General features: G+C 45.3%; 1 protein-coding gene across 1 annotated transcript in view; it reads left to right on the top strand.

Moving 5' to 3' along the window:
• GALNT13 (polypeptide N-acetylgalactosaminyltransferase 13) overlaps positions 1-27965 on the top strand; it is a 152943-nt gene that overhangs the window by 22672 nt on the left and 102306 nt on the right. Inside the window, 1 exon segment of the mRNA XM_075710501.1 lies at positions 27586-27754. Coding sequence (XP_075566616.1) covers positions 27586-27754 — 169 coding nt within the window.

The raw sequence follows: 27965 nt of genomic DNA, 5'->3' as shown, positions 1-27965 counted from the left end.
CAGTTCTCGGAAAGGTGCTTTCTTGACCACATGGTCATCCTTCTTCAGCTATTGAAATGTAGGTCTTTGACGCTGACTTCCTATAATGCTGAGACATTCACAGGTATGAGAGCAGCTAGGATTGTTGACTGCTGGCTTTACTAGTTCTAGATTCGTGAAACTGAGTAAGGGGAAACAAAGTAAGAAAGGGGAAGGAGGGCAAAGTCTGTCTACTTAGTCAGCTTGGGAGCATCCAGTAAACACAAGAGGCCATCAGGCGGGATTAAATCCCATACAAATGGGCTTAAATTTTTTTGGGTTTTTTTTTTTTTTTTTCCCCTGTAGGGAAGGCAGTATATGTCTATTGTGCGTATGGTTGCAGTTGCGAAGGACTGTGATCCGGGGAACACCATTCAGTTCTGCATTTTGATGTTCCCATGGCTCTGATCGAGCACTGCAAGAGGGAGTCATGAGAATTTGGTTTAGTTTGCTTGTGCCCTAGGCCTCCTGTCAAGGCAGCGGGGCACCGGGGAAGGACGATCCATCCCCTGTCAACGCGCAGCAGCGTGCACCGGCGGTCACGGTCTCCTGCGGGCGACGGGGCGGCACGTCGGAAGTCCCCTTCGCTGGTTCTGGAAGCACCACGTGCAGCATCGCTTTGGCTCTGCTTGGGTGCTGCTGTGCGCCGTGCAGACCGAGCCTAAATTCACGTATGTTGCTTGTGCCAGCTCTTAAATGCCAAGAATAACATTTTACAGATACAGAGGAGCAGTGTGAGGCTTATTAATGCTTGGAAATATTACTGGCTCTTGTGAGGAGAATAATATTAACCTTCTGATTAAACGAATAATATTTAAATTAATTTTAATTTAGTTTTCAACCTTTGTGTGTTACTCTTCCTTATTGCTACTCTGAAACCTTTTGAAACGAGTCTACATAGCTCCATTGCGCCGCAGGAAGAATTCAAGCCTCTTTGTGCGCCATTTCATTCTGCCTGTGTGAAAGTCCCCTGGATATCGCAGCTTCAGTCAGGATTTCTTCCCTTGTGTTGAAAATATTTGCTCTTAAATGGGTTCTTTATAAGGAACGCAAGTAATTACTCCCATTGTTGTGTGTTAGTTACTTGTTACAGTAGTTTGTGGAGCTGACGGGTTTAAATTTATTTGAAGTCTTTTAATCTTTAGACCCTGTGCTATGCGCTGCCATAATGATGATGCTAACACATCCATTAATTTAGCTAATGCTTTACAAAATCGGCAATTTTCTCATCTGTTGCAGCCATACATAACTGCTGAAACACACACAAGATGTCACACCCCCACAAAACCTCTTCAGAAGAATAAACATATTTATGTATCCTCTAAATGCAGTCTGTCTGTTTTCCCGCAGACTTCATGCTGTGCTGAAAATAGATTTTACTGAGTTTTAGAAGCACATGTTTAAAACATAATTAAACTGAGTTTGCGTAGAAATTTCCTTATTCTTTGCTTGCCCGCACACATGCACGCTCACACCAGTTCCTTGACTGTGAAACCCTCTTTGCTTTCAACTTAATTTTGTCCAAGATCTGATCGTCTTTGACTGCTGGGTTTCCATTTTTGCATTTTACAAAGTAATTTTTGTTGACAGCACGTTTCCTGTCCCTCTTCTGTCTTACTAGTTTGATTTTTGCCACTGTAATCTTTCAAATCTTCTTTGGATATTCTTTTTTTTTTTTTTTTTAATATGTATATATTTTTTCACTTTTTCTAAAACTAGGTTAATATCCGGTGGAATTGTTAATATTTTTAACTTTACCATCTTAATGCTTCTCATTAGAGTATTTTTTTAATTTTACCTCTGATTTGTTGGTACATTGTGCAGTCTGTATGTGCCGCTTCCTTGCAGGTTTTGATGTAGCGAGTGCTGGCAGTTTATGCCCAGCCCGGGGACTAACAGGGGAAAAACCTGAGAGAAGCAGCAAGCCCGTCATGCCCGTCCTGCGCTGCTGGCGGCTCCTGCGCATTCTGCGGCTGTCTCGGGGTGCGCGCCCGGCGACTCCCCTGCCGTTGGGCACAGCTTGCTGCCGTGTCCCGCTCTGGCTGAGGCTCCTGGACCCTTCCTGGTAGGTGGGCACAGCAGCCGGCTTGCAGGGAAGGCGAGATGAGCGCCTTCGTGTAATCCCCTTGTGACTGTAACCCTAATGCGCAAAGGCTTTTTCGGTGGGAGGTGAGCCTGTAAGGAAGGGTAGCGTATCTTGTCTGACTCGGTTGATGCAGTTGGAAGGAAAAAGGCCAGCTTTCCCAGCACACAGGTGACCTGAGAAAGGTCCATCTATTAGCTCATCTAATGAAAAGCCTTCCCTCTCTCCCCAGTCCTTGTCACTTATTGGAAGCAAAACCAATTGACAAGAACCTCTGTTTGGGTATCTCTAGGCAGCCGCTTCATTCTCATTAAATAAGATTATGTACGTGATGAGGAACTGTTTTTAAGGTTTTCACATCGATTGGCAGACCCCAGTCGGTAATGAACCACAAATCGATGCTACTCCTGCGTCTCACAGGCCCCCCTGGCGCCGGGGCGCTAGCCGCGGGCTGGGCCCGCCAGCGACGCTTCACGGGGCAGCAAGTACCCTGTCTTGTCGTATCTAACGGGAAACGTACGCTGGAAGGTGACACAAATCGGATTGGAGCTCGGCACCGAATCCTTTCAAGGACTCGAATACGTCGAAGAAGCGTCGCTGCGCGCAGCGGAGGCGCTCCGTTGACGTGGCTGCCCGGCCAGCCTGATGCTGGAGAGGAGGAGGAGCCCGGGACGCGCCTTGCCCTCGCCGGCAGCTGGAGGAAGGCTTTCTCAACCTTGGATGGGCGCATTTAAGTTAGATTAATCCCACCTCAGCTTTATTTTCCTGTCTAATATTAATAAGATCTAAATACCACTGTCTGATCCCCTAGTAAGAAGTCTTGGATTTTATTTTTCTTTTTTTCACCAGTGGACAAACCTGTATCTTTGTGCATGCTGGAACCAATAGTAAATTGTGTTCTGAAAACCCCAACTCTGCGGGTGGTATGGGAGGGCCCTTTCCCTGCTTGGATGTAAAATGGGAAAGGGAGAGAGGGTGTGAATCTCAAAGTTCTTAATTTAGGAGGCAGTTCGGTACTTTCTTCCAGCCTCAGGAGAGGGTGGTCAGTGTTACTCTATTCTGAAAAGTTAATCTTGGTTACATTTGGGCACAGAAAATGTGTGCAAATAGAAGGCATGATTTCATACTTAGCTTTGTTTCAGTGGAGTACTGGAAGATGTTTTGTCATAAATATAGGAAAAAATATTTTTTTAAAAAAAGATGCTGCTTATCTAATATAAAAATGAGGAAGGTTCTCGGGCTTGAGAAAGGCATATTGGTCTTCCCAGGATTCATCGTCTCTTAAACGTAGGCGAGAGTCCAGAGCAGACGTGTTTTCCGTGGCTGCTATTCGGCCGTTTTTGTGGCTAATGTTAAACTTTAAATTCTTCTCGTCTTTATTTTCGAAATAAATGAGAATTAAGGGATAGCTGGGTACGGTGGGTAGTTCTGCTGAAGTAACGAAGTGGGCACTTGGGAAGCTCATGACGAGTGCTTCTCTGTCCTGCATCTAAATACGCGACTGCGGCGGTAAGTGCACTGAGTTCTCGTGCAGCTGGCGTGCTGCGGGGGGTCCAGAGGCCCTGCTCCCGGCTGTCCCGGTCCCTCGGGTCTGAGTGTTTCTCTGGTGAGGTGTCGCATGAGAATTGTTTCTCCCTGCGTCCCACTGCATTGTCCCTCCGGAGCAATTTGTCCACGGGGGATCGCCCCTCTGAGGGGAGAGATGAGTTTGCTGCAAACTCTGGTGGAATTTAGAAGTCGTGGGGTTTGTAGTTTGTTTTTTTTTTCCCCCCTCTCTGCCTGAAACTCATGCAAATAGTGTCTTCTGCCCCATTTCTGGAGGAGGAGACGTTCCAGCCTGGCCGTGGTGGATGAAGCTCAGGGTGGGGGTATGTCCTCGCCCGCTCGAGCGCCGGATTACCGCAGTGCACTTCAGCTGCCATGTCACCTGCCTTCGCTTTTCTTTAATTACTGCATTGATCGGAACTAATGGACACGTTTAAAACGAGACAGTTGGTGTATGGCAATAAAAAGGAGAATAAATAAAGGCGAAAGCAATTAGGTAAGGCTGCTCTCTCACTGCAGATTTCCTTCTTTTTTGCTCCCTTTTCTGTTGGCCGTGGGGCTGTGCTGCCAGCCTCGCTGGCGGTAGATAAACTGCTCATGGATTAATTTAAATGAAAAACTACAGCGTTCCTGACTCTCAGTAACGTCCTGATACTGCTTTGCTCTTCCGGCGAAGGAAGAGGGGGTAAAATGCAAGCTAATTTTAGAATTACCGTGGGTAATGTGAGTTTTAATGTGAGCGCGTTCATCCTAGCTGTTACTTAGTGTAATGAATTTCCTGACTTTGTAGTGCAGATTTAGCGCTGATTCCAGAAGCACAATTAATATATGGCAGAACTGGGAGAAAGTGACTTCTCAGGTTAAAAAACCAAAAAAAATGGTTCTCAACAAAATTTCAGATAGGTTCAGCTGGGAAATAGTGAGAAGACAAATACTGCGTAATTTAATTATATGAATTTTTTTAATTTTACAGTTCTGGTTTCCCACTGAAATATGTTGCAAGCTGGAAGACATTAGCTATGATATTGCCCTGATTTCATTGGAGCCGCTTCTCTTACGGTTCTTCTGACTTTCATTACTCAAGCAAGCGTCTTTCTCGGTGTTTGTAGTTAAACAAGAAAGCTTGGTACGTTCACAGCTCTGTATTTGTAGCTGTGCTATTTTATCCTCCAGGAACATATTTTTGGGACAGATTATATTCCATAGAAAACTAAGCTTTCAATATAAACCGTAGAAAAATTTAATATATATCTGTATTAGAAGTGCGTTGTTAATGACAAATCAGTTTTTAAATGGTTTTATGCAACTTTTTTTCTTTTCACAGCTCTTGATTTAAAGAAAAAAACCCGTGCCCGTACAGTACAGTTTATAGTGCGCTCTTCTTAAAAATACAGTGCTGTATTGATCATCCCTGGTATCCTGTATACATGCCATCAGCCTGACTGAATTTGTCTTATATAAACAGTCTCTCTTTTTTTTTTTTCTTAATCTCTTTCGGCAATTAAAAATGCATGAAGAACTTTAATTAAACCATTTGGTGTTTGCATGTAGGATGCGGTTTCTTGGAAGTGATTAGTTTTGTGTATGAAAGAATTATTGGCTCTGTCCACAAACCGATACCGTGCTGGTGATCAGCAGAAGCAGAGCATCTGGCTCGTCGCAGTCTGGGCAGAAGGTACCATACATCCAGGGCGTTTTCTCGTTAACGGGAAGAACAAAAAAAGTTCTGTTTTAAATTCTAAAGCAGATGCCATCTTGAAAAAATATTAAATTAGAAAAAAACAATTTGGTGATAGTAAATCTAGATATATTTTCTGAAAGCTAAGTTATGCATTCATATATATATATATATATGTAAAAGATGCCTTTTAATATCTTGCAGCTTAACCTGATAAAAGCAGTGTGTGCGCTCTCCTGAAACAGTAAAAGAATTCTTTCTGGGGTTACCCAGTACACTTCTGGCCTTTTAGAGACTTTAAAGGGAATATTGTTTGCTTTACAAAAGGCGATTCTGACCCCTCCAAATACCTCTGTTAGAGTGATTTGTCCTAAACTGCAGTTGCAATGTGACTTGTTCTTGGGGTCCCTGTCCTTAAAGATGTATGGTTTATGTTTTAACTCTATATGCGTAACACCATACACCCGTATATGTACACAGTGTGTATGTGTCTGCAAAGTATGTATGTGTGTTACCGTAGACTTGCAGTTCTCATATTTTTCATGTGGCACTTCAGGATCGCCTTGTTCTCCAGTTTTATGGTTTGCATATTTTGCATGGGATGACTGAAGACTAGTTAAAAAAAAAAAATATATGCTGCAGAATCAGTTCTTGTGGTCCAGTTTGAATTGCTGCAGTCTTGCAGTCAGGCACATTAGTTCCCCTCGCTCCTGGTCGCGGGCGTTGCTCAGTGGTCATTCACAGCGAAGGGCCGGGGGAAAAGCCTGCTGCTTCCACTCTCCGCTGCTTATAGTCACAGGAACTGGATGGCGCTTTCCGGGTTTTTCACTGCATAGTCCAGCTAACTCGTTCTAGGCAGCACTCGTGTAAATATGTGAAATTCGTATTTTAGGAAATTTCAGAGTAAGTAGGAGTCATGCAAACAGCGTGTTTGTAGTTCATTGGTTTGGCGCGACTAACACAGATTTGATACTGAATGAGGTATGTATGGGGACTGTGATTTGCATGCAGTAAATTGGACTAATGGAGAGATTTAGACCTTTTTTTTTTCTTTTTTTAAATCTGATTCTTTTCCTGTCTATAAATTAAAACCTTCTCTACCGCAGGTGTTACGTGTGTGCTTCCCTAAGAGTAGGTTGCTTTGGGTTTGCAAAGCCAACTTGTAATGGTGTTAAGGTACAAATTTGAATTTTCCAGTTATTTTGCTGTTAGGAGACTTTCAAGTTTAAGCTCAGATTGCTTATTTTTTCCAGTTGTATCTCTTTTAGCTATTTTTTTTTTTTTATTCCCCACCTTGTGCATCTTCAGGATGTGATCTGTATTGGCTTAACTTTACTTGTCACTTTCTGTATAGACTGGTCACTTGGCTGCAGTACGTAGATGGGAAATTATGGATTAAGTCAGTCAATGATGGGATGTGTTACTGTTATGAAAAGGATAATCTGGTCTTCTCTTCATCCTTAGACAGCTTTTTCTAATAGGATTAAGATGGATATGTGTGTGGCCTAAAAGCTGATGTTTAAAATCTGATGCAAATAATAAAACCTGCAGGATTTAATGCTTGCAAGTTAAAAAAGCACCTGTTATACTACAGATCATCGGGTTGTCCTCTGAGACCAAATCAGATGTCATTTTGTATCGGCTTGGCCCTTAAGCTCATTATTAATTCACGAACGGGAATCGATGGTGATGTTTTTGACTACGGAAATTCGTCAGGAGTATCGAACGGTATGGGATGGCCCTTGGGCAGTTGGGGCAGCTGGCCTGGCTGTGCCCCCTCCCAGCTTCTCGTGCAGCCGGCAGAGCAGGGGAAGCTGCAAAGTCCTTGACTGATGTAAGCGCTGCTCAGCAACAGCTAAAACAGCGGTGTGTTATCAACATTCTTCTCATCCTAAATCCAAACCGCAGCACTATGCCAGCTACCAGGAAGAAAATTAACTCTATCCCAGCCGAAACCAGGACGTGGTAGCACGGTAACGAAGCGTTCTCTCCTCGCGTCCTGCTCAGCACCCCTTTGGCGCAGGGGTCTGCAGGGGCCTGTTTCTGGACTCGATTACAAATTCTGCAGCTGTTTATATTACAGTCTTTAAAATTGTTTGTTCCATATCTCTGAATAATAAGCCATGCTAAAATCGTAACACAGGACCATGAATCTATTTTCCTTTCTCCTTGCTTTTAATTAGAAATGAGATCACTTCTTTCGAGGTTGTTTTCAGTATCCGGCTCTTTTGTATTTTCTTTGCTACTTACAAATCCTGGTGCAGATCGCATTACCTCCTTGCTAGGAAGTGATAAATTAGACTACTGTATAATTTTGCACAAAGCATAACTTGGCTGTAGGGGGGAACTGCGTGTCCTTGGAGGTGACAGACCCTGTGGCAATTCATGCCTTCCTCTTGGCTTACCCCTTTTGTTGGAATTCCATCTCGCTTCGGTAGGGACAAGCAGCAGCGCTCCGGGGGGTGAAAACAGTGGGTCCCTAGCCGAGTGAGCAGCATTTATAATGAGAGACAGCCTTGACGAAGAGGACCCCCTCGCACAGCCCTGGGGGCTGGCTGCTCGGCATGCTGCTGCAGGGCTCCTGGTGCGGAGGGTGCCCACTGCTGCTCTCCTCTGCCCGGGAGAAAGGTAGCCAGCTCCTGGCCGCAGGCTGGAACGACACGTGAGGCTTGGATTTAACCAGCAAGACTGGAGCGTTCAAAAAAAAAAAAAAAAGTAGTGAGGTTTTTGTCATTTGGAGGCTTTGAAGAGTTGCTTCGTTGTAGGGGATCACCAAGAAATCATCTCTGCGAGGAAGACAGCTCAGCGCGCTGCAGATGTGCTGGGTGGTTCTTGATGGTGCCGGGCAGCGGGGTTCCCTCTGAGGGGCGGGAGCCGGCGTTCACCCTCGCACGTGGGGCGCAGCGCACGGCCGGCTGTGCGGGATCGTCAGCGTGGAGGTGTCCGGAAAGCGGCAACGGCTGCTAACACTTTCCAGCAGGGATGTTACAGGAACGGGAAAGTCCCCCTCTTGCTCGTATAACTCCGCGTCAGCGGCAGTAACGAAACGGGCTTGCACGCTGCCTGTCACCGCCTAGGTATGCGCACACACAGTTGTTTCCCCCAGGGTTTTTTGCTGGATACTTTTCTCTCTCTTGCTTCATATATTCTTTCATTAACAGTGTGGTTTGCTTGAGGAGCTGTCCTTTACTGAATGACATTGCAAATGAAGATTTAGATTGGATATTAGGAAAAATTTCTTCATAGAAAGGGTGGCCAAGCGTTGGAACAGGCTGCCCAGAGAGGTGGGGGAGTCCCCATCCCTGGAGGGGTTCAAAAAACGGGCAGAGGTGGCACTTGGGGACATGGTTTAGTGGGCATGGGGGTGTTGGGTTGATGGTTGGGCTGATGATCTTAGAGGGCCTTTCCAACCTTAGTGATTCTGTTCTAGTTTTCCTTTCATTAAAAAATAATCCAGCCCCCAAGCCAGGAAACATGAAATGAATTATTACTGTACCATTGATTGCTTGAGTGGTGGGCTTGGTAGTATTGGGTTAATGGTTGGACTGGATGATCTTAAAGGTCTTTTCCAGCCTAAACGATTCTATGGTTCTATGAACAAAAATAGCTGTCAGTTATTCTGGGTATATGAACACAGTCACTGACCATAGCATGAAGAATCACAGGTACACGTTTGCTTTATTTATTATTTTATAGTTATTTTCTCAGTTACGGGGTGCAGGTCTAGAAATGACCCACTTAAGTCTAAAATTCAAAAGGTGTCACTTGCTAGACCAGTGTGATTGACTGTCTGTGGGAACTGGCAATCTTCCCTTTGTCTTTATGTAAATCATGAGGTTCAGTAATTTGTGACATGATAGTGCAGGACTTATTACAGCCTCCACAAGTTAGTAAGTTTAAACTAGTCATAAAAAGAAGATTTATTACGAAGCAGACACGATGATTTAGGTCAACAGGCCTAGATAGGGAAGCAGTTTTCTTGATAATGTAAAACTTTTCGGTAGCTTTTCTTATAAAGGAAATTGAACTATGATTCTTTTGGATGAAGAAAAATTTCTTTTTTAATTTTCATTACACTTAATGAAGCACAACGTTTGTTAAAAAGGCATATTGATTTTTACAATCATGTCAGAGTTAGTTGATCTCTTCGCAATAACGAAATGCTTCATTAAAACTTTTTCCTGTAGAATACCGTTCCATAAGTGGAACATAGCAATAATTAGTATGAAAATGCAGCGGTTTAAGATGCCGTGTGCTTGCAGACGTGGAGATCTTGCAGACAGGCTTTGCTGCCCGGGTGCTGCTGTTACAAGGACCTGGCTGTGCACAGTCTTTTCTTCATAAAAGATGGTGATTTTGGAGAGGAACGTCGCAAGCTGCCATTTGTTCAGTTTTGAATCTCTTTGCCAAGGTAGGATTCGCCTCTCCTAACTTTCCTGGAGCGTGGCAGGTTGAATGTCCGGGTGTGCAGCATCCCCGCGGGGGTCCCTGGGGAGCCCGTCTGGGGATGGGTCCCTCAGTGCCTCCCCGCCATGCCTGGAGGCTCTCAGCAGTAAAACATCTGTCTGTAAATGGATTTGCTTCTTGCTAGTGAGGAGTATGGATTTTTCAAGGAGAAAGGAGATTTCTTAAGCAAGTAACTTAAGGTTTTTTCCACCAGGCAGTGGCTCTTCAGAAAGAAGCTCCTTCCCTTTATTTCTTTCACTAAAATAACATTTTCTGGGATAGACCAAAGTATGTAGCCTCTGTGTACAAGTGATTGATGGATGCTGCCAAAATGTGGTGTAATTCCCCATCAAGCCTCGTATCAGATCCCAATTAGGGTAATGTATGATGCTCGGCGTGCATCCCGGCCGCGGGCTCACCGTGTGTCGATCCAAGTGGCGGTTGTCCTGAAAGCAATTAACCCGGGTGTTCCTAACCAGATGGACGTGTACCCGTGGGATAGCCCGTCCTCAGGTCTGCCGTAGGGCTGCTTTGGATAGCCGCAGACGGGCGTGCGGGTAGGGCTCTGAAGGAAGGGTGATTTGGGGACGTGGAGGAGTCAAGTAGTTAGCGATAGGATGAGAGGAAATGGGCTCAAGCTGCGCCAGGGGAGGGTTAGATTGGATATTGGGAGAAATTTCTTCACAGAAAGGGTAGTCAAGCACTGGAACAGGCTGCCCAGAGAGGTGGGGGAGTCCCCAGCCCTGGAGGGGTTCAAAAAACGGGCAGAGGTGGCACTGGGGGACATGGTTTAGTGGGCATGGGGGTGTTGGGTTGATGGTTGGACTGATGATCTTGGAGGTCCTTTCCAACCTTAATGATTCCTAGTTTTTACTTTCATTAAAAAAGAATCAACCACCAAGCCAGGAAACACGAAATTACTTCTCTCCCCTTAATTGTTTTAGTGGTGGACTTGGCAGTGTAGGTGAATGGTTGGACTGGATGATCTTAAAGGTCTTTTCCAACCTAAACGATTCTGTGATTCTTTTTAATTTCCTTGTTTACTAGATCTTTTGTGTCTCTGCATGGTGAGTGCCTTCCACTTTTCCCTCCCTGAGCTGTTCCTTAGAAAAGCTAATTCCTGTTCTTTCCTCTGATGGCTCCCCTGTGCATTTCCATTTATAACCAGGAGCTGGTGAAGGCAGGGTAGAGCTTGGGAGGTTTTTTGGCTTTGCTGTGGTAAATGTGACCTGACGGGTGCTTGCGGCCGTCTGAGGGCAGCTGGCTGCTGCAACCCAGGAGGAGACGAGCCCCGGTGCAGCCCGGGGCTGCAGCCGCTGCCGTGCCCGGCTGAGCTCCCGCCCAAGCAGCATCTTCTGATGGCCGGCGTGTAGGAGAAAAGGATGATTGCTTGTGAAACAGAATTACAACGAAACCGTGTGACAGCGTAATTGGCAGTAACGTATTTACAGTTTCTTCTTTCGGGGCTGATAACACAACCACTGAGATTTTACAGAGGCTGAGGTTTTGCAACACCTTCCCTCAGCCTATTGAAAGACTTCTTCAGAGATTCAGCGAGTACGTAACATCAGCGCTTTCACGTTGCTTCGCTCTCTAGTTTGTCTTGCAGCCCATTGCAGTGGAAAGTTAAAGCAAGCAATACCTGGAGGTGCTGTATGCTTTTTGAAAAAGATATAAGCCTTTCATTGTCACACTCATAAAGATACTGTGTATGAACTGATTAGGTATTTGGAAGGGGATGGGCTAGAGTGGATGATTGGTTTTATCCTCTTGGAAACAGTTTGACTGTTCAGCCCAGTATCTGTGGCTTCTTACCTCTGTATTACAGCTGGTTTGCTTAAAAGAACAGTCATGGTTCTGAACTGCATTGAACTAGCATGGTATTTAATTAGACTTCGAATTTTTATCAAAATCCTAGTAATAGCTATGACCAGCGTAAACAAGGCTTAGTAACTCTGGAGACCTTTTAACTTTAGAAGATTGCATCATGTGGTCATTTAACCGTGTGTAGGTTTCTTATGAGTTTATGAAGAATGTTCATGAGAGTTGATACATTTTTTGAGAAGATGCCTCCTTTCAGATCTTCTCTCTTAGAAATGGCAGCCAGTATCTATAAGTAGACTCCACATCCATTGTAAATGATGTTTTAAAATTTTTTTTTTATATTTTTTTTTTAAATCTGATGTTGACTTTATTCTCCCAATCCAGATCTCCTTGTCCCTCTTTAGGCTTTCTGCCTTGAGGCTATCAGTAGCAGAGTCAGTGTAGGCTGGTATGTCTCTGGACACGTGTAGCAGAAATGCTAAAAAAGTATATTTATGACAGAAGTTACAATGAGTTCTGATGCTTTTAGTATTGGAAAGCGACATTCCTTTTTTTCAGAATCGTGGAACTATTACATTGAGAAATACTGTGAAGTAAATGATCTATTTAATGATGTTTATGACAACTTTACAGGATTTATTGCTACCGTATAATTAAAACTAGAATTCTTTATGTTCTGGATTAAGATAAGTCTGTGTATAGTTCTGAGCAGCAGAGATACATCACGCAAATGGCAAAGGACTGTGAATTGATCCTTTAGTTTATTGCATTCTGTATGGAGTTTATGGCAACATGTTATTTGGGCTAAAATATCAGGATTATATTGAGACTCTTATATGCACTGTGGAGATGCAACCGAATTATTTTTCAGGATTCAGGTTTAAAAAAAAAAAAACCCAAGCAAAAGCCCCAAAACCCCCCAAGCTCCTGTGCAGCTGGCTAGTAAAAGGTTACTGCGATCCAGATAGCGATGCGCGCAGAAATACCAGATAGCAGTGATGGAGGGTGTGATGTACCGCACCAGGCCAGCGCTGCTCCCGGTGACCGTGAAATTGGATGTGTGCTTTGGGTGAAGGAGCAGCAACGTTCCTTAGCTTCAGTGTGCTTTTTTTTTTTCCTCAAGTCAGAGTGAAGGTTGCGATGGCTTTTCCTAAATTTTGGATAAATGCTGCTGTGTGTCACTGTTACTGGCAGCGGCGGGAGGCAGGGCTGTATGGATCCGGCTGCGCAGGTGTTAATCACTTGCTCAAGTAAAACCTTGGGAAGGAGGGACTTGTTACCTTCAGCTGCCTTATTTAGAGGAAAAATGAAAGAAGGTAAAATAAGGAATAAAAATAATGCTTTGAATTGAAACACTGTTCAAATCATTTAATGGCAGAGTAGAATGAAATCCCAGAACTGGGTTTCGTACAGGAGACGGGAGGCTTTCCCCATGTGCGATGGCTGCTGCGTGGACTGTCTCCAGCGCAGCTCCTGCTGGCGAGGCTTCACCGTGTTCTGCTTCAGGACCAAGGAGCAGTGCTACATGGCCTAGAACAAATGCTCACGCAGTCTGTCCCCTGAATATTGTTTAGCAGTAGAAAACCCAAGGGAGTTACTCAATACTGTATGACAACTTTTTATTTAAAAAAAAAAAATCAATAAAAAGTAACGCTCTGTCACATTCACGATGAGTTACCGATTGCAGTGGAAAACCTGCAGTTCTCCCGTGTGAAACTATAGCACAAGTGGTTTTAGTAATAATAAATCACTGTTATTTGGTGGTGTGTTTAAAGCGGTGGGACTGTTTGCGCTGAGGGGCAACACCGGCGAGCCGCAGGCGGGGCGCGTGGGGAGCCGTTCGCACCGCGTCTGGAGGCCGTATGGGGTTGTGTCAGGAATGGCGTGGCCAGCGGGAGCAGGGCAGGGATCGTCCCCTGTGCTCGGCGCTGGGGAGGCCGCACCTGGAATGCTGTGTCCAGTTTTGGGCCCCTCGGCACAAGAAGGACATTGGGGTGCTGGAGCGTGTCCAGAGCAGGGCAGCGGAGCTGGGGCAGGGTGTGGAGCACAGGGCTGGTGGGGAGCGGCTGAGGGAGCTGGGGGTGTTCAGCCTGGAGAAGAGGAGGCTGAGGGGAGACCTGATCGCTCTGCAGCTCCTGGCAGGAGGGGGCAGGGAGGGGGTGCTGGGCTCTGCTCCCAAGTAGTTAGTGATAGGACGAGAGGAGATGGGCTCAAGCTGTGCCAGGGGAGGTTTAGGTTGGAAATTAGGAAAAATTTCTTCATGGAAAGGGTGGTCAAGCATTGGAACAGGCTGCCCAGAGAGGTGGGGGAGTCCCCATCCCTGGAAGTGTTCAAAAAACGGGCAGAGGTGGCACTGGGGGACATGGTTCAGTCTGGTCTACCCTTGATTGGTTTAGTGTGGACTTGGTAGTGTAGGCTAATAGTTGGACTGGATGATCTTAAAGGTCTTTTCCAACCTAAACGATTCTGTGATTCTATGATTCTATGATCTGCAGCTGGCTTCCATGCCTCCCTAACTGGGATCTGGGGCCAGGTTTGAGTTTCTTTTTGCCCTGGCTACCCCCGCAACAATGCATCCTACCCCAAAATGGGCTCTGGGGAGACCCCCGGCATCGTGCCACTCTGAATCACAGCTCTCCCATGAGACTGGCACCCGTCCTTGCGGGGGGACACGATGTTTTCAGAAGAGCCCCCCGGTTATAGGGGATTACCCTCTTCCCAGTTAATGCTTTCTACACGTGCGTGTCTGAACTCAAATCGTGCAGAACCCAGCGTCTGGCAAGGGAATATTTCTGCAGAGCCATCAAAAAATACTGTAGTCTTTAGGTCTCTTCTTTTGACTTGGTCTTTTAGATGTCACCTATAGAATCATAGAATTGTTTAGGTTGGAAAAGACCTTTAAGATCATCCAGTCCAACCATTAACCTAGCACTGCAAGTCCACCACTCAATCAATTAAGGGGAGAGCAGCAATTTCCTGTTTCCTGGCTTGGTGGCTGGATTAATTATAGTGAAAGTAAAAACTAGGAGTCATTAAGATTGGAAAGGACCCTAAGATCATCAGTCCAACCATCAACCCAACCACCCCCATGCCCACTAAACCATGGGTTTTTTGCTCTCTCTCCTTATTACAGACCCCTCTCCACCCCACCAGTTCCAGCTGTGCTGTCTGTTCTTTTCCAGTTAAACTGCAGCTTGTAGGTAGTCGTCCCTGAGCCCTGGAGGGAGTAGCCACATGAAGACTGCAGACCCCATTCACATGAAAATGCAACACGACTGAGGTCTGCGCCCAGGCTCCCGGTTTTCCCGAGCAGCGCAGGGCCGGTGACCGCGGCCAGCAGGCTGCGGGAGGAGAAAGCTCCTAGAATTTGCAAAACAGCGTTAAACGGCACGTAACGCAGCGACGGCACCTCCTCGCTGGAAGGAGGCGGCGCTTGCAGTCGCGTTTCATCCCCTGTGGGTGCCTGGGGCAGCGGAGCGAGGCTGAGCTCGGGGTGCAGGAGAAAGTTAGGAGCATCTCCTGGTGTGGATGGCTCCGTACCCAGCCGGCTCGCCGAGCTAAAGATAGCGTGCAGTATCAGAGAGGCCCGACCACAGGTTTTTATAAGATTCCTCTGAGAATGAGACAAGAGTGACTGATTTTATGGCTCATATTAGTATTGTAGTAAACTATAAATCAGCTATAATTAGGAACTGCATAATGCATAACCAGCGTCTGGAAGGACCGGGCGCCTGAACTGATGGAGGCAGCCAGCTCTGCCTGGTGTCCAGGTCCCAGCTGTGGTACTGCCTCTTTATGTAGTCCTGCTTCAATCAAAAGTTCGTTTATGAAAGAGTTTTGCAGACAGACTTTTGATATTCATGTCTATGATTCAGTAAAGGCGAGATAAAGGCGATCTATACTAATTACTACCAAAATACTTGAATAATACTCTTTTAACCATATTGCAGGCCTTTATATGTATATAACACTGTTGTGTGCGTGGTAGGAATTGTCTTTGTTTGCCCGCCAAATGCATGGCACAGCATTCAGCTAAGGAGACATGTTGATGTTAAGCCATTAGTGAGTGTCTATGTGCTGGTAAGTAAGGCATCTGGGAAACAGTGAGGCTCACGCAGAGAGCAATGCATCCCATATACCTTACATACCTACCTTAAGATGAGCAGCAGCATCTTCTGAAAGTGGTTGTTCTTCACCATTGATTATAGGGAGAGCTTAAACAACTAACTGGATAGCTGAATATGATGAAAATTTGAAAAGTGTCTTTCATAAACGAGAGACAAATTATCAGGTACTAAGATATATTTACCAATAAGCCATTCACATTTTATCTTCTACCTATTCTGCGTATGGGGGATGCCCGAGGAGACTTTGCGTGTCAGGCAGATGGTAATTGCCTCTCTTCCCTGTCTCTATACTAAGATCAATTTTGTCCTCATCTAGTTGTTTCCATCTTTCCAAACGGCAATAACATAATTATTTCCTCAGTTTCTTACAAAGTTGGGAAGTTTTCCTTTCAAATTGCTTATGATCCCGGCAGCTGTAGAACGACTGCGATTCGGGCTGAAGTCAGACCCTTAAAAAAGGAGTTTTCTGCGCTGTTGTTGAAGAAGGTGCCGTCGGGGTCTCCCAGCTCTCTTGGGCCGCGCGTATGCGGGCTGGTTCCTCCCCACAGAGGAGAACCACGTAACCCCGTGGTCAAGGGTCTAGCACAGCCCTATGGAGGAAGGTTCCAGATTTCAGAGGGCGGCTTGCAGCCCCTGGAGCGTGCTGGTAGGTTTGAAGCTCTCCAGTCTGATCGTTGCTGTTGGGGGGATAACGAGGTTTGTCTTGTTATCGGTCATGGAAAAGTATAAAGCGATGTTTCTGACTTCCTCTTTTAGAAATTTCAACCGATTAATAATATATGAAGAAGATGGGAATAACTTACTGACTAGACCGTTTCTGCAATGGGAAAATGCTTTTTGATGCCGCGGGCATCTTTCATTTTTTGCAGTGCCTATTGATCACGTTTGTACACGGCAGCCACAGAACGCCCTCGCCTCTCCAAGGGTTTGCAGCGCGCTTGGTGGTTAAACCAAAAACCTGTGGGTTTCTGCTCATCAGCATCGCTGCTGCTTACGTGTCGCCGAGGGGGCTGGGAAGTACCGCTGGGATGTGGCTGCGGGCGGCGGTCCTTCTCCTCGCCGTGTCTGGGCAGGATGAGGCGACGGCCGGGCTCTGCTCGGTGTCCAGTGGTACCAAAGAGACCAAGAGGTTTTTGGGGCGTTCCCACCTGGGCTCAGCCTGGGAAGGTGGGATGCAGACGGGTGTGCAGCTCCGGGGGGACGGACCCCGCTGCCCCCCACGTCTCCGCATGCCTGTCTGCAAAACGGCATCCTTATGTTTGCAGCGATATTTGTTATGCAAAAGTGAAGTGCAGGTGTTGCAACTGAAGTATAAGCAAGGAAGATGAACATTCAGGGTGAAACCCCCCCCCCCCCCCCCCCCAAAAAAAAGCATGGATGGAGTCCTTATATCTTCTGAGCGTTGCCATGCTTATTTGTGCAACAGTCCCTGTGCAGTGCCTTTACTCAATTGTTAAATAAATTGAATGCCCTGAAATCTATTTGCCTTTGCTTTTTTTCTCCCCTTTCTTTATCTTGAATTTTGTGCTTTCTATTCTCCACTCCACCAAAGGCCTCAGCACTTCTAATAAGCCCTTGTAAGGGGCTTGTTTTCATTTCCAAAAGAGGCCTATCTCTGCTGACAGATGATGAAAAATGTCTGCAGGCAGAATGCTGGAAAAATAGCATTTTTATTCTTTGTGGGCATGGTTCATGTCAGTTCCATTATCCCCGCGTGCACCAAGATGGTCATCGAAGAGATGAGCTGCTAATTCTTGTGCTTGGAGGCAAAGCTATTTTTGATAAACTTTTTTTTTTTTTTTTTTACACCAAAAAAAAAAAAGCACACTTTGAAAATGTTTGAAATCCACTTCAGTAAGTTAACAAGCAAAACTGCTGAATCACTGCTCCTTCTTAGGTGCAGCTATTAAATAGAGTTAACTGAAGCACCGTGAGGCGCATACAGATGCCTCCTTCGAAAAGTGTTAAGTGTATACCGCTCCTTCTGAAATGCGCAAGTCTGATAAGGTGTAGAAGTCTACAGAGAATTGTAGATTACTTTGGTTTCAAGATCTGGAAAGATAATCACGGAAGAATTTTGCCACAAATTAAAGCGGCCTCGTTTGCTTTGCTAGGCGCATATGAATTTATGCCCTTGAAGGACAAAAGCACTTTGTGTGGGGGGTTTTTTGTGTGTGTTATTCAAACCAAGCTTGATTTCCTTGGCTGAAACCAGTGGCTCAGAAGAGGCAGGCAAGGATGATTCCAGGTGCTGCTTGACCTCTCTGTGGGGAGAGACTGAATGAAGGAATTCTGCCGCTTGGAAAAGCGGTGAGCAAAGGAGGATAAACTGAGGATTTGTAAAGGCATAAATAGGCAGAGAAGGTTGATTAGGGATTCTCTGTGTCTCCCAAGGTAAAAACCAATGAAAATGTGAGCTAGCAAATAAAAAGGGATGCTTTTTTGCCAACAGTGCTTGGTTAAGTCATGCAGTTCATTGTCAAAAAGACACAGATTTAAAAAGAACTGTGCAAGCTGATGGCGATCTGTTGAGCACAACGATCTGGGTACAGCCCCCACCTCCGCAAAGGGAAATCTCTGGAAGAATTACTTTAAAATATGCGCCTTATCTTTTCTGCCACGGTCTTTCAGTTGCTCTGAGGCAGTGTAGCAAGTCAGACAGACCTTTGTCCTGATCTAGGAAAGGGTTTGTCATCTTGTGATTTAATGGCAGCCTTTTGCAGGTGGACACAAAACAAAGAAAGGGTTTTGGTTTTGGTTTCCTGAGTTACGATAGTAAAAACTGGAAGAGGCCTGAAGACACTTCATCTGATCCGTTCTGCTGTTGGTATTGTTTATTCCTGTGTTTTTCATAGTTCTGCTATAAATTACTTGACAAACAAGTTTTTCTTAATTTGTGGGCTGAATGGTCAGCATAGACTTTGGTTTTGGTCAGTAGACACCTGGTCTCCTCTGTCTCATTTATTCTCTGGTTTTAGCTGAGATTTCTCTTTGCTCCATTCCCCACACATGCTTCTGACTGTGTCCACCTGCACTCAACCCTTAAATATTCTTAAAGAGCATCGGTTCTCCCATTTTTGTGTGTTTGGCTCATGAAAATTCTTCTATTTCCTCAGGTGTATCAAGGTACGAGTGTAATTCATTAACTTACTTTGTTGCTTGATTTTATCTAGGTTTCCTTGAGAGGCTGTAAAAACTCTCTCTTCAGAGGTTTCAAAGCAAATATTTAAAAAATCCCCAAACAACAACCCCCATATGCTGTGGATGTGTTTAAGTCCAGTTAATTGTGTCCTGTGGTGTGGGGAACGCTTAGGTGACCCGAGATCCACTTCCATCCCTATTCTTCTCTCATTTTCTTTCTTTCATCTTCCATTTAAACGACAAGTAGACTGCACTTTCAAGTTCATTAATCAGTGTGATTTACAGAGGAGGAGAGGAATCCAGGTCTCTATTTGGTTAACGTTTTTCACAGTGTGAATTCTTAATATTAGAAGATCGAACTAGTACAGTCTTTGTGGAAAGAAGAAATGAGGTGTGGATTTCTCATATGCACCTGGCAGCAGTAATGGGATTAATGTGACAGCAGCTATATGCGGCCATCCTTCTCTTTATTTTGTTTACCATTTAAGATGTGTATATCTATATAGGTATCTAAGCATATGTTTGTGTATATATGTAATTACATATATGTGTGCAAGTGTTTTTCTCCTGCCTTTTTACTGGACCCTTGTGTGGACCTCAGGCTTGTCCTCGTGTGTCGGGATGGACAGTCATCTTTCAGATCCGCAGTACGTTGCCCAAAACTCATCATACCGAAAGCAGAAAGGCTTTCTGATGTTAGTACCCAAATTATTTGAGCTATGACTGTAAGGAGCTTATTTAAAAAAATTTCTGAAATAGTTTCTGTCTTGAAGGCGCATGTGGCAGGGGATCTCTGGTTACTAAAGCACAAGCCGTCTCGTACTTTTTCAAGGGTACGCCAAGGAAATGCCGTGTAGCTAGCACCAAATCTCAGTGGCTCCCCACGGTATTGGTTCTGCTCGTTCCTCCTCAGCTGAGGTATCTCTGGGTAAGGACAGAGCCGTGAAAAACATAACCTTTGCAGTTTTGAAGCATTTCAGTTTCTTCAACTTCCCCTGGTAGTGGAGTATTCCCTTAAGTATTTCAGGTATCTAAAAAAAAAAATAATTGTTTTGACTTAGCATCATCTCATGTAACTAGTATACAGGAAAGATGCTTAGTGAGCTTTGATGCTTGCTGAGGATTAAGACGTTATTTGTAAATTCACTAACGCGTTTAGGGCTGTGTCAGTGATACCTGATGAAACATTCATGTTTATAGAGCTGGCAAAAAGCTGTTAATGATGGACTGAGACTCATTTCACTTTGTGAAGGGGAATATGGTCTAAGTAAGTTACAAATCTTGAATGTGAATCAAAATATGGTGTTCTAATTAAGTTCTCATAAAAGTGAATTAATCTGGTATACAAAAATCATCTTCCCAGTTGCTTCAGCCTGTGAATCCTCACTGGTTTTCAAGCATCCTCTCTCTCGGTGGGGGCTGGTTTTGAGCCTTGTGTTGGACATTTGTTTCCAGGTGCCCATGCTGCGGGGGGGGGGATGCTTTCCAGCTCCCCAAATCCTCGTGCTGCTCTCTGATACCTTCTCACCTCCGTCATCCCCCCGGCACGGACACACAAAGACCCCCTCTTCCTTCTGGAAATGGGCAAGTTTCCCGATTTCAGGATTTCTAAACTTGAGTGAGTCTTATTGACGTTATGCAGACTGTTAGTGCCAAAATACATCAGCGAACTTACCTGGCCGGAGAGGCTGCCCGATGCCCTTTGCCAGCAGGATAGCTGGGCTTTCTGTTTGCCAGTCCTCCCACGCTGCCGGAGGGATCGCTTACACACTGAGATACGCTGGCGGATGGAAGCCTTGAACAAGCGCTTTTTTGGGTAGGATTTCATGCAAAGCAAGTCAAATGCAAGCGAGCTCAGGAGGCTATTGCTGTACATATGGTCAAAAACGCAACAAGTCCCAGTGCTTAGGAGCGACGTGAAGTACAGCGTGAGACAAAATTGCCGGCACCTCTGTCCCTGAAGCTCGGGAAGGTATTGTACAGTAAATAAAAACTCGATCAAATTACCGAGGAGTGGTGTGAAAGACCAGCACAAGCCCATGGAGAGCCATCAGCAGGGCCAGATCACGGAATGAGGCAGAATAGCAAAGGACAGAGAAAAAGTGTGACATTGAGTATCGCCCAAGTGTACCGGCAAGAGGAAGGCTGGAGTGAGGAGTGAGGTGGCTTTCTCAACACAGAGGAGAAGCAAATAACAGATGAATCAAATATTTATTTGTTTCCTGTTTGGTTTTAGTATTCACTAAAACTTTCGACTTGGCAGCAGCAGAAGCACTCCCAAAGTATATAGAATCCTAGAATCGTTTAGGTTGGAAAAGCCCTTTAAGATCATCCAGTCCAACCATTAACCTACACTGCCAAGTCCACTCTAAACCAGTCAAGGGTAGACCAGACTGAACCATGTCCCCAAGTGCCACCTCTGCCCGTTTTTTGAACCCCTCCAGGGATGGGGACTCCCCCACCTCTCTGGGCAGCCTGTTCCAATGCTTGACCACCCTTTCTGTGAAGAAATTTTTCCTAATATCCAACCTAAACCTCCCCTGGCGCAGCTTGAGCCCATCTCCTCTCGTCCCATCGCTGTTCCTTGGGAGCAGAGCCCAGCACCCCCTCCCTGCCCCCTCCTGCCAGGAGCTGCAGAGCGATCAGGTCTCCCCTCAGCCTCCTCTTCTCCAGGCTGAACACCCCCAGCTCCCTCAGCCGCTCCCCACCAGCCCTGTGCTCCACACCCTGCCCCAGCTCCGCTGCCCTTCCCTGGACACGCTCCAGCACCCCAATGTCCTTCTTGTGCCGAGGGGCAATATATGGATCAGACATGCTAATAAGCTGATCGATGGACAGCCAGGTAATGTTTGTATGGAAAAATTAAATACATCTCTCAGCTTCTTCCACGCTGGCTTCAAGGATCGTGGCCGTCCCTGCGTCCCCCCTGGGGTCCCCATTAGGGTTGCAGTTATTTCAGATGCGAGCCTGGAGGGGAGTTGCAGGACTCGGCCCTGGCAGCCCTGGCTTTTACCTGCGCTGTGGGCTGGGAAGGGCGGCTCCCGGCGGGGCCGCGCAGCTTTCTGTGGGCGGAATCGGCTCTTTCCATCGGGGGGGGAACCAGCGGGCAACAGGCACTGGAAAATCTGGGACCTCTCCTAGTTGGAGGATTTGCGTAATTTTTTGCGACATTTGGGCAGGCCCTGCTTGTGAAGACCGGTCTTTCCATTACCGCTGCAGAGGGATGGAGGATGGAGTTGTTACTCACTGCCGAGTCATTTAAAGTCAGTGAGCTTCACAGCGCTATCGAAAAGCAGCGTAAAAGCTACGTGGAAAAGGTGTTTTGGACAGTAAATTCAAAGTGATATTTTTGAAGATGTACTCTGTAAGGAAATTGCTTGCTGTGCTCATTTTAGCTTAGGAACAGCGGTACAGGTAGAATGATTCATAATCAGCAGCGTGCATTCACTGATTGTCGCCTCTTTTACCATTCATACGTTCTGAATATTTTTTTTTTTTTTTACTCTTTTAGATGAAGGGATTCTGTGTTATGTTTCTGTTCTCTGATTGAAGAGAATGTGTGTGTATATATATATGTTTTACATAAAGACTTTGGTGTGGAAACTCGAATACAAATTTGGTATTTCATAAAATATTCTGAACAGTTTGATTTGAAGTATGCTGTACTAATGAAGTACGCTGTACTTCCTAGAAAGAGGGTAAAGCAGAACATAAAGATCTGGTGAAATGACAATATCAATATTTGGAAAAACACTGAAATTGTTTTGTTTGCTTTGGATAAATAGCAGACCATTCAGTAGAAATATTTATAGTGGCTTTGTGTATTTAGAAAGCCAACTTTGGTGACGTACCTGGTGTTAGAAAACTTTTGATACCGTCTTTAGATTCTGAAATCTATTAAGCGCTAGCAAAACTTCAATTTTCTATGAAAAGTTTGGTCAAATTGAATATGTGGAAAAGATTTTAATTGGCTAAATATTCCTGCCATCTGTGGTATTGTGACGTTTACTTGGTTCTTATTTTAGTATTTTATGTAGTGCTTGGAAAATGGAAGGTGTTATTTTTCCTAACTTGAATATGGTTGGATTGTTGTGTGCTTTGCATCTGCTGGGTTTGAGACGGTTGAGCGCTGTTTCTTACCGAGTCTCTGGGCTCAAAACTGGTTTATTCAAATATGGGAGAGCAAATGCAAGAAGAGACGGTCCTGGGTATGGGTTCAAGGTACCCCTCTGCAAATGTTAGTGTGTGTGGTGGTGTTAATTCATAAACCCTGTGCATCTTCCCTAAAGATTTAATAAGTTGAGGTTGCTACATTTTAATCATAGCAGAATTAAATGTTTCTCCATCACAGATATGGGTGAGCTATGATTGAAATGTAATCTGATAATACTTTGCTTTGAATAAAACCTTGAGAGTGGAAAGGCTGGTTAGGAAATTTCTGATTAGTTTTATAATAAACTTCAGGACAGGAATATCTCTTTGAGGTTCTATCTTGATGGACCTTAATAAACAATAGAAGAACACAGAATCTTGTAACGAAAATTAGTTTTGCAGATGAAGGTGTATATCGCTCATGCTTTCAAGCAGAATAAACAAAAGTTTTCAGGCTGAGTTTAATCCGAGTCCCCGCGACGGTACACTGCAAAAGAGCTGGGATTTCTAATGAATTTGCAGTGAGCTTACACTGGAGCATAACATCCTCTACAGCTGTCTTCCTCCTCTTTGGGCTTAGAATACGAAACCCTTCACTGTTCGTATTCCACACATTTTAGGGAGATACAATTTTGGTATCTGGCTTACTACAAGGAGAGGCAGCAAATTTACTGTTGTAATAACGACTGCGCTAATAATGGGTTGCTACATTTTTTTTTTTTTTCCACCCAAAATAATTGTTTTAATGAAAAGTTTCTGATTTCTACAGGAGAAAATTGTCACAAAGGTATTTTTAGCCAATCCCGAAGTATTTCAGCAGAAAATAAAAACATTTTGCTATGCTGCCTTACGACTTCCGAGACGTTTAGTTTGGGTGCCTCATTGTGCTCTGCCTCTGGGTGCTCCTCCGGCTTTCGTGCCAGGTGGCAGGTTACGGCACGAGATGCCCGGGGTGGGTCCCCTCGCCCAGGGTCCCCTCGCCTCCTCAATCCAACGTGAACCCTCCGGCTCCCTGCGTGGGCAGGGAGATGCCGTACGTGCTGATGCTGTTACGGAGAGGTGGTCCTGGTCTTCTGGACAGCGCCTGTAAAGCCCTTGGAGCTGGTACAGACCCTTACATACAGCTTTGGAGGCAGAAAAAACCCCCAAATTTCTCTTTGCTTCCAAAAGATGATCAGACCGAAGGATGGAGCGAGGACATCCTTCACCTTCTTACCGCTCCTTTTCCTCCTCAGAGACGGTCATCCCTTTTTTGAGGAATTCCTTTCCATTTGTGTTGTATTTGTCGGGGAGAAGGACATCGGCCAAGCTCCTTTCTGTGCTTCGTACCTGTTTTTCCACGGTTTCAGCAGTCACGCCGACTCTCTTTGTCCGCTCCCTCCTGCTATTTAGAGAAATTCGTGCCCTCTGCCTCTTCCAGCAAAAAGGAGGCAGAATTTGTTTCCGTAAACAACATTTGCAGCTTGAGGGACTAGCTCTTCAAATTGCAGTCTCTGAGGAGTCTCATCGTTTCTCCAGAAAGCGATGACTTAGCAGAGTTTAATTACCAGCCATTAATCCCAAATATTTTATGTTCCTATTACGCATTACATAAATATCCGTTATGAAATGTTCCGAGAGGCATGTAATAGCATATATAACGTGTAACGGTGTGCGTGCGTGTGCAGCGCAGGTTTCCAGGCAATTCTGTGGAAGCGTAGCTGTGCAGAGGCGCAGCGCTGTGCTGGGAGGCAGCTGAAAGCGCGGCACGGCTGTCTTCTGCTTTATTCCTTCCCGCTGGTACTCCTGAATGCTTTTGACTGTGGAGGTATATTCTCTAAGATAATTCTGCCTATTCGGGAACATATACAGCAGTTCTGTCATTAATTCCTTCCCCAAAGCCAGGTGAGAGGAATGAGCAGCTCTGCTCAGACACGCCAAAAGGTGCCCGAGAGCATCTCGAGCCTGCCTGCAGTGCCGGCGCCGGTGCCGGTGCCGCAGCCCGTTTCGCTCCCGGGAGGGTGCTGCCGACCCCGATGCACGTTCACCGCGGAGCCTGTCATCCATAGGGAATCACCTCGGACGCAGGGGCCTTCGGAGTCACCCCGTTTAAGATTTAAGCATCTATCCGATGGCAATTTCATCTTTGCGTGCAATCACGGTGAAAGCTGATAATCTTCCTGTTGCAGCAGGTGCTGCTTCTGATCAAAGGGAAGGATTAAAAAAAAAAAAAAATCAGATAATACTGTAAAACGTTCTTCGCTCAGCTGAAGCATAAACTAGAACTGTGGAAACAAAGTTTCTGTGCCCAGAGTCTGTAATATTTATTTTTAAAAAGCCTTTTATGTAAATTGCTGCTAGGTTGTTCTAGCAAGCCCTGATGTCTGATTTCCTTGGAGGAATCGCAGGCTTTTCCTTAACAAGTCACTTAGCCTCCTTCCTGTGTGTTTTGTAGAAAAGGGTTTATTCTTCCAGCGTTTCATTTTTTTTTGGTTGCAAAAATAAATGATTTAATTACTCTTCAGCTAGTAGAGAAGCCTTCAGAAGTGACGGTCTTTCAAGATACGAAGCATCAAATGTTTCGAATTAATTTTGATACTAAAGATGAAAAAATGAATGCGATGGCAGAAAAACGAAACCAAGGTCCCTTCGTTGAGATAAAATGGTAATGTTGGACTGCGGCATAGAATTCCACAGTGTCATGGTTTAGCCCCAGCCAGCACTAAGCACCACGCAGCCGCTCGCTCACTGCCCCGGTGGGATGGGGGAGAGAATCGGAGGAGTGAGAGTGAGAAACACTCCTGGGCTGAGATAAGAACAGTCTACTAATTGAAATAAAGTAAAATAGTAATGATAATAGTAACAATAATAATAATAATATACAAAGTAAGTGATGCCCAATGCAATTGCTCCCCACCCGCCGACCGATGCCCAGCCAGTTCCCAGCAGCGATCGCTGCTCCCCGGCCAACCCCCCCAGTTTCTATACTGCCCATGACGCCGGATGGTATGGAATGGCCCTTGGGGCAGTTGGGGTCAGCTCTCCTGGCTGTGCCCCCTCCCAGCTCCTTGTGCCCCTGGCACAGCATGGGAAGCTGCAAAGTCCTTGACTGGCATAAGCAGCACTGAGCAACAACTGAACCATCAGCGTGTTATCAGCGTTATTCTCCTCCTAAATCCAAACCACAGCACTGTGCCTGCTACTGGGAAGAAAATTAACTCTATCCCAGCCGAAACCAGGACACACAGCTTGAAAGGCCCCCGGAGCATGGGTTGGTCCTGGCAGGACCCGGGCGGTCCCAGCGGGAATGCGTGTGTGAGCCGGCTTCCGCAGGACCGGAGACACGGAGGGCTGAGCTCTGCTTACTCATGAGAGGAGCAAGTAGCGGTTATTGCTAAAGACAAATGAATCGGTGCTAATTAATCAGCCCCAGTCAAAGGGCTGCTTTAAAGCGTGACACTAAAAATAGCTAAAAATTCAGGTGTGTGTTGATGCCAGGTCTAAGTCGGAAGTAGCTGGGGGGAGCTGGGCTCGTCTGCGTAGCTGCACGCCGAGGTTGGAGGAGGAGATTGGTGATGGTTCTGTCATCTTTCGGTGGGCTTTGCTTTAGAACGATGACTGTCATTACTTGTATACGTGGGATGTTTCCTTTCTTTTCATAACACTGTTTCCTGAAAAGGCAGTCTGTGTCTTGTTCATTTTTCTGTGCTTGTATGAGATGATGCTATAATTTTTCTTCAAATTCAAAATTGACTGTACAAATATTTCTCCAAACTAGTCTCTAATAATTTGTAAAAGATACTCTGTCATTACTGTTGGGATACTATATTTTTCAGGATGGATTTTTTTTTTTTTTTTTTTGGTCACTGAAGATTGATTAATTTATTTATTTGGAATGGATTGTGCTGTCACATGCCTGGTAGTTAAAACTAAATAAAAAATAAAAGTTCATTAGAATTAGTGTAATATACATGTTCTTCAAATACTGAAAGAAATGGAACACTGAAAATCTATTTTCCACAAGTTGTTCATAACAGCCATTAAAAATGAACAGTAATATCAGCTTGAGGCAAATCATTTAACTACCGTATTGCAGAATGAGTCTATTTTTTTCTGAATTATGATCATTTTTTAAACTGGTAGTCCTGCAAAGAGCCAGGAGTGGGACTCGATGATCCTTATGGGTCCCTTCCAGCTGCCGAGATACTCTGTGATACTCTATGATTTTTCAACAGCTATAAAAGTGTTTTCCAAACCTTTTCTGTCTGCAGAATCTCACAGAGAATCTGGTGCTGTGCTTTGTAATCCTGGTGTAAATCTCTCGAGAACAGTCATTTACTGTCATTGTGATTGCAACTGAAAGCTGCAAGTGAACAGATTTCGTGTTTTTAATCATCTTGGAAAGGATCTAGATATAAATTCGGATCCAGATAGAGATAACACCTCGCAGTGGAGCACAGAGAAAATTGTGATGTGTTATTACTTTTTTTAACATTCCTTGCCGGCTGCCAAAAGTTGCGGATCCCTGTTGGTGAGGAGTGAAACTGCCGCCCGCGTACTGAAAGTTGGCTTTCTGCTCTCTTGTGTTCCAGCTGTTATTTCTCGAAACCAGGAAGGACCCGGAGAGATGGGGAAGGCTGTGCTCATTCCGAAGGATGACCAGGAGAAGATGAAAGAGCTGTTCAAAATCAACCAGTTTAACCTTATGGCCAGTGACTTGATTGCCCTGAACCGGAGCTTGCCCGATGTGAGGTTAGACGGGTGAGTCCCCGCGGTAGCGCGCGTCTCGGTGCCGTCCGCACCTTTCGAGGCGGAGGTACGGCGCTGCCTCAAGGTTAATTAACAGGCGTCATTAGTGGCGATTGCCTAAGGAAGCTATTTGAAAACGCCAGGGTTTGCTGGTTCTAGATCTGGCTTCTAATGCAAACTTTCCTAGGAAAAGACTTACTGCGTCACAAACGTTATTATCCGG

Source organism: Pelecanus crispus, chromosome 5 (genome assembly GCF_030463565.1).
Source record: "Pelecanus crispus isolate bPelCri1 chromosome 5, bPelCri1.pri, whole genome shotgun sequence".
Classification (NCBI taxonomy): domain Eukaryota; kingdom Metazoa; phylum Chordata; class Aves; order Pelecaniformes; family Pelecanidae; genus Pelecanus; species Pelecanus crispus.
Note: the sequence above shows the minus strand (reverse complement) of the source record. Positions and strands in the feature narration are given on the sequence as shown.